A 7,179-nucleotide genomic window follows, 5' to 3' on the forward strand; every position below is an offset into this window, starting at 1 on the left:
TCTAAGACAGTGTGGGGTGCGTGGAGGGGTGCGTGGACAGTACGTGGACAAGAAACCTGAGACCCAGCCCCACCCTGGCGCCTTAGCACCAGAGGGGTCCCCAGGGTTACCTGCTCTCATCCTCAACATTGACACTGTGGTTGTTCCTCACTGGTCAGAAAGTTCTTCTGCATGTAGATGGCTGGCTCTGAGGTCTGAACATACCCATTGGCCTCGGTAAATGAGGGGTTTGGCCTGTCCGCACCCACCCACGCCCCAGCCTGGGGATCTGGGGCCTGTGGGGGAGGGCGGCCTTTGAGTGGTGCAGGCAGCTGGGCACAGGCCGCTGTTCCGCACACCACAGTGGGGGTCCCAGCCAGCTCAGCCGCAGTGCTGGTCAGCAGCCCAAGGAACTGAGCAGGGAACGGGCGGGACCAACAGCAGTTAGGACAGCAGCGGTTTTCAGCTTTGCTCTGGGTTCGCTGGGACTGTAAACTGCCCTGGAACCGGGACTATCACCCCAGTGTCTGTCAAAGAGCTGGCACCCAGCAGGAACTCAATAACTCTTTTTTGGGTAAATGAATTTTTCTCGCAATTCATGGTCCCCAGGGAGATTCTTCTGGCTCACGAGGGGCTCTGGCCGTAACTTCTCAACTCTTAGATGCCTGAGACCTCTGAGGGCCCTCCCAGCCTGGACACAGTGTGATCCTTGATTCACGCCACGTTCCTGCCCTCGGCAAATAGCAGCCAACTCCAGCTGCTCATAAATTTCCTGCCTGTCACCCGTGGCGCCCAGGCCAGGCGGGGCGGGAGGCACTGGGGGTGGCCGGGACGTACCTGCTTCCAGTTCCCTGGGAAGTTTGGAGGCTGGAAGCCCAAGCCTGCGCTTGTGCCCAGAATAACCTCAGCAGAGCCTGCCCTGAACGAGAAGATGTGGAAGCAGATCTGCCAAGTGCAAAGATGTATTGGCTGTTAGAGAAAATACAAACAGCAGCTTACGGTGCAGTTTGTACAACATAACTCTACTTTCATAAAATACTGTGTAGGTGTGCGTAAACATAGGGAAATAGTCACCTGGAGTTATTAGGGGTTTTCTCTAGGCGGGGAAGTTGAGGTGATTTAAATTTTTTCTGTTCACTCTTCTGTATTTTATGATTTTTCTGTAATTAACATGCACTATTTATGCAGAATTTTAAATTTTTAACAACTTTATCAAGATTATAATTCACACACTCATTGGTTTTTAGTATTTTCACACATACATGCAACCATAGCCAGTCAGTTTCGGAACATTTTCATCATTCTAAAAAGAAACCCCAGGCATGTGCTTTAGCTGCCGCTTCCTACCCCGCCCCCCTCCTTGGCCCTAGGCAACCGCTAGTCTATACATTTCCTTTTCTGAACATTTCATGTGAATGCAATTGGATGATACATGGTCTCTGTGTCTGGCTTCTTTCACTTAGCATACTTTCCAGGTTAATCCATGTTTTACCATGTATACTGGTGCTTCATTTCATTTTTATGGCTGAATGATATTCCATTGTGTAGATACACCATACTTTGGTTATCCATTTGTCAGATTGATAGACATGTGTAATTTTAAAAATTGTGTTTATTTTTTAAAAAGAAAGCATTGAAATCCAGTCAGTCAAGATCACAGTTCAAAGTGACTATTTCTGGTTACTTGTTTTGAGACTTTTTAGCCTGTTTATTCTGTGCTTTCAAATGCTGGTTAGTCAAACTGAGGACCCAGCCCTTTGTGGGAATGTGAGCCCGCATGTTCCAGCACTTCCATGTGGTCTGGCCCCTAGAGGGGCCCGGCTCTGTTGTCTCACTGACTCTTTGTAAACGATCTAGAAGGTGGGTCCTGTTATTCTGCTCATTTTAAAAGTGAGGGAACAGAGGCCTGGAAAGATTAACCAGCCCAGGGCTCCATAGCCTCCTGACTTGTGGCCAAGGTGAACGCACCCCAGTGTTCAGCATTCAGGATGGGACATGGAACCCCTTTCTAGCCCACGTACTGGTGTATTTAAAAGAGGAAGGTAAAATAATACTTAGTCGTGTGGGTCTTGAGAAATACTTCTCCTGTGCTCTCCTTGTGTGTCTTTCATATTTTAGTTTTAAAATAACATTTGAAATCTGACTTCTCTTTTTAGGACAAAGCAATTTAAAAATCTTTAGAATTTAAATCCTATTGGATAACTTTTTCTGCAGGTAGAAAGCTGTGTCCAAATTGCTTAAATATAATAAAATGTCTAATTTGAAAATAGTGAAAAATGGTTAAGTAGGTAAAATGGACATCAGCAACTGAAAATGAATTGAAAGGGTAAAGTAATTTGGAAGGCAGATGATTTTTTAAAATGTCCCCAGTGTGGTGAGATTACCTTGCAGCACACAGAAGTGGTCAGGAGAGGAGCCTGACCCACTTAAAGCCAGAGGCAGACTTAGTAAGCAGAGGATGTATAGCTAGGAATAAAATACTGGAAGTGGACAAAAGCAAAAAAGATGCAAAATTGTTCCAGAGTTCACAATAAATACTAAAAGTTCCCCTAGAGTACAGGTACTTTTACAAAAATGCTCGAATGGTACCTTTGAAATGGGAAACCTATCCTGCAGCATATAAAAGCTCCAGTAAATGAAAACCCTGAAACTAGAAATATTTATTCACTCATTCAACAAATACATATTTCGATACTGCTGCACGTCCAGCACTGTGCTAGGCACCGGGACTACAGCAGCGAACAAAATGGACCACGTCCAAGTTCTCGTGGAGCTGATGTTCGGACTGCAAACGAGTGAACAAAGATAGAGATGACATCTGCATGTGAGAACCCAACCATTTTGCCACACTGACCAAATGGTCTCTATCAGACTCAGCATGTCAGACCCGCTGCCAGGGACCGCAGAGGCTGTCTTGTCTAGTCGTTTTCAGAGTTTGTGTTAGCAGCAGAATGTGCGGTGAAAGGGCATCTTCTGTGGTGAGGGGCTGTGATGGAGGGGTCTCCATGAGCCAAGAGCCTCACCCAGCGGCACCCAGAGCCTTGGCCTCCAGCAGAAATAACACCCACAAAAGGCCAGAGTGGGAGGGACGCCCAAGGCCCTCCCAAGTTGTGCCTCGCACACAGAGGTGATGTTGCCAGGTGTCTGTGGTGTAGTTGTGATAGTGGGGAGTACTTGTCAGCCTCCCTGCCGTATTTTCAATTATGCATACCCACTGACCACCCTCTCCAGACCCCCACACACCCTCACACAGCTCCTTCTGAGGAGATGGCTTAGGCAGGTTTGTTTCCCATTCCTCAGTCACAGCTGATTGGTTCAGGGGAAGAGCTATGACTGAGGCTGGACCACTCGGGGTCTCTACTAGGTGTCTGGGGTTGGGATGCTGAGAGACTGGGCCAGCTGGTAGTCAGGCAGGAAAGAAGCAGATTCCTGAAAGTGGCCTCATGCTGCTTTTGGTTGGCACCTAGCAGGAAGGGCCACAGATGCCCCCTACTGAGGTTTGAAAGCCGTTTGCCTCCTTCCCTGCGACTCCCCCCCTGGCCCTTGTGTAGCCTTAAATAAGCTTCACTGTACCAGAAGGCTGAGTGAGTTTCTACTCATGAGGTTGCAATCACATCATTAGTCACATGGGTTCAGAAATACTGGGGAAATAAAGCCACGCAGGCATTTCTTCACTGCAGGACTTTATGGAGCCTATAATAGCTAGTGGACATAGTGACTTTGCAGGATGGAACCAAGGTCTGCGGTGTTCCCCAAACTTATGAGATATGTCTCATCTGACTGGTGTCTGCAGGGCACCTTTTGGGGAGTCCACACACAACCCCCTTGCTGTACAAGTGAAGGAATTAAAGCACAGAGAGGGAGAGAGTTCCCCAAGGTCACACAGGTGGTTCATTGTAGAGAAGGTCCTGGCACCTAAGACCTCCCAGTGTTCTTCCCACCACGCCCTCATGGATTTAAGGTTCCTTGGACAGATGATGCGTGTGCCAGGATTCCTAGGCCCAGGTGGATGGTGGGAACACAGGTCCAGTGTGGATTTGAGAGGAAAGGTGGGGTCAAGAATTGAAGGTTAGCCCCTGGCAAGAGAAACCCCATCTCCCTGGCTCGTGGGTGGTAGCCGTGGCTTCAGTGGGGTTTGAGAGCCGACAGAGGTCTTGCAGCTGGCCCTTGGCTGCCCGGGGCACTCCAGCTGACCCAGCCTTTTACACCTTCCCGCAGACCACAGGCAAGCTGAACCAGAAGGGAGCTCAGCTGTCTTTGTCAGGGCCCGCCCAGGCATCCAGAGCCAGGATGACGTGGGCTGTAAATCACCCCGCGGACCACAGACCCAGTGCCATCCCCACGGGTTTCCTTTCCTGCTTCTTAATCCTTCTCCTCAGACTCGGTAACAAAAAGCAGATTCCTGCTGGGGCCGGCCACGTACCACAGTGGGCTGGGAGAATGAGTATGGTCTCACCACATCAAGGTGCTCCCTCCTCCCCCTTTTCCCTTTTTGCTTCTTAGCCTCTATTAGCTGGAGGACACGCCCTCCTCCTGGCCCGGCTCCCTTGCCCTCTTTGGACCCCGCTTTCAGCCTTGCCCTGGCCTCGCACCTCGGCTGCCCGCTGAGCGGGCCGCTCCAGGTCTGTGGCTCATAGGCCCTCTGGCCTCGTGGTTTGGCTCCATCCTGGCTCCCCGGGCCTCCATTTCAGCAGGAGCAACCCTGCCCATCTGGATTCAAATCCTGATGCCGCCAACTTCTAGTGCTTCTTTCTCTGAGCCCGAGCCTGGGTCGGCTCACCTCTGAGGTGGGGGTCGGCTCACCTCTGAGGCAGCTCCCTGGCATGTGGGAGATGCCCCACAGATGTGCTGTTTCAAAAGTAAGTGCTTGGCTGTTTGTTCAGGGTTGTTACAAGCATCAGGAGCTGCTTTATTAGGGGTGTGTGAGCCGGGTTAAGGGACTGCTGCTACCCACTCCCGTGGGTAGACTTGCAGCCCTCGCAGAGCCTCCCCACCAGCTCCGACCTCCCCCAAAAGCCCAAACCCCAGCAGCCCCCATGAACTTCCCCATCTGATGGTCCTTCCTGGTAGCAGGTCACACCCTTCAGTCAGTTTTCTCACTAGCAACACCACGTTCAGCTGCCAGAGTGGAATTTCTGAAGGTCACAACTGCGAGGAACCTAAGGGTGGTCTACCTAGGGATTTTCCAGTCGTGCTTCTTAGAGCCCTGGGTTCTCAAGATGCCCCAGGGAATGCAGCGTTGGAGGAAATGTAACAGGACGCTGGGCCCCCCTCTTGGCGTGCCCCCCTTGCCCTGATGCCCCAAGCAGACCAGAACCATGTTTTCTGTGTTAGATGCACAACTCAGACTTCATTTCCAATGCTCAAAAGAAAGTCTGAACATTTTCGACCTGCTCCAGTTGTGTCACTTTACAGATGGGGACACTGAGGTGCAGAAAGTTAAGTGGGTTGTCTCAGGTCATCAAGCTGTCAGGTGGATGGACTGCAGCTAGCTGGGCTCTTGACACCTGGTGGGGTGCTCCGGTCCACCAGGGCAGGGGAGGGAGCTGCAACGGCCACTCCTGTGGGGGTCACATCCCTCAGAGGCGTGAGGGGCATTTTGGCCTCAGGACCAGTCCCTGAGCTCCCTCCACCTGCTGCAGCCCTGCCTGTTCTCCGAAACCAGCACAACCAGCATGTTAGCAGTGGCTCTGAAATGCCGAAGGGGGATGGTAAGGGGACAGCGTAGGCCCCAGAGACAACCAGTCCTGGTCCAAATGCTGCCTGGACCACTCTCTGAAGTCTTCCAGACACAGTGCCTTGCCTGAGCAGGACAGGTCCCCCGTCCCAGGGCAGCTGTGGTGATTAAGTGAGAGGAAATGCGAGGGTGCTGGCGCCTGGTACCCGTCAACCTTCGGAAACAAGAGTCAGGATGAGTAGGGGCAGCTTCTGATGGTTGGTTGTTTCTTTCAGGAGTGACTGGCCCTGGCCTAGACCAAGGACACTTCTGTGTGCCCTCCTTTCAGCAGAGCCTGAGGAGAAGGTGAGCTCACCAAGTCCAGCCTCATCTTCTTCTTCAAGATGCCGCCAGAAACTCAGACCACTGTCTCTCAGGGCAGACAGGCACGCCTGCCTCCCTCACGCCCTCTGCCCTCCCCCAGCCACTCCACAGGACTTTGCACTTTGCCTTCTGCCTGGTGGGAAGGGGAGAGCTCAGCCTTCCTCTTGCCTGGGGCCCTAGGCCCAGCCTCTGGCTGCAGAAATTCGTTGCCAAAGACACCACAGAGACACTGAACAGAATGGGTGAGAAAACCCCACAGTGTTGCCCTAAGACTTTTGCTCCTCCTGTGGCCTGACTTCCATCTCAAGCCAAAGACGAGTCAGCAGTTCCACCAGAAACTCACAGAAAGGATGGACGTTGGTGACCATTGGAAGCACCTGACTCTCTGACCTGGATCTCTCTTTCTACATTGGACCCTGAGCTGCCTGGGTTCAAGATAAGCCTCCTGGGGGCTGTGAGAGGCAGGCCGGGAGGGCCTGGAGGGAGTGGAATCTGAGATCCTAGCCCCCTTTCTCTCCCATGGGCTGTCCAGGCCTCTGACCCCGATTCTCAATTTTTCCTGGGCCCAGGCTTCTTCTTGGGCCTTGAGCATCATAGGAAGGGGGTAAAGCGACCTCCCTAAGGGTCTTTGCTCCCCACCAGCCCCTCCTTGCCCATGGCCCACCCTTCTGGCTGGGCAAACAGGATGGCACCCTGCTTGGAGGCCAGTGTTCTCTTACTAGTTATGCAGGGGGCAGAAGGGAGGAAGGGACCAGGGGAATGGGCCAGTATGTGGGGGAGTGGGGCATGTTCAAAGTCAAGGCCTGCTCCTTTCTTTGCTCAAAAGGCCAAAGCTGTTCATGTCTGTGCTCAACCATCTGCTTCAAATTGAAGTAAAAGTCCCAACATGTAAAAGAAAATGCTTGTGTTGAGTGTACTCTATGGGTGACCAGAACGTTGACTGGTCAGTTGTGGAGGGGACTCTAGGGGAGGAGAGAGATTGGTCTCTGTCTAGAGTTTGGGAGCCCTTCAGGAAGTGGGCAGTGTGTAAGTACGTAAGTGTGTCCGTGTGTGTAAGGGGTGGAGGGGGCCCTCACCATAGCCTCAGCTGGAGGCCTGGTGAGGAACTCTGTACCTCACCTGATCCGTACCACAAGTTCCTGTGGTAGGGGGCAGGAGCT

The 7,179-nt window shown here is 52.0% G+C and overlaps 1 protein-coding gene across 2 annotated transcripts in view; it reads left to right on the forward strand.

The window, feature by feature from the left end:
* Window positions 1-6,913, forward strand: part of ATOH8 (atonal bHLH transcription factor 8) — a 30,001-nt gene extending 23,088 nt beyond the window's left edge. For both annotated transcript variants that reach the window (XM_036028244.1, XM_028517591.2), the window contains exon 3: window positions 5,932-6,913. In XM_036028244.1, the coding sequence (XP_035884137.1) occupies window positions 5,932-6,005 (74 nt within the window). In that variant the 3' untranslated portion in view covers window positions 6,006-6,913. The remainder of the gene's footprint in view (window positions 1-5,931) is intronic.
* The last annotated feature ends 266 nt before the right edge of the window (window positions 6,914-7,179 follow it).

Source organism: Phyllostomus discolor, chromosome 6 (assembly GCF_004126475.2).
Source record: "Phyllostomus discolor isolate MPI-MPIP mPhyDis1 chromosome 6, mPhyDis1.pri.v3, whole genome shotgun sequence".
Classification (NCBI taxonomy): Eukaryota; Metazoa; Chordata; class Mammalia; order Chiroptera; family Phyllostomidae; genus Phyllostomus; species Phyllostomus discolor.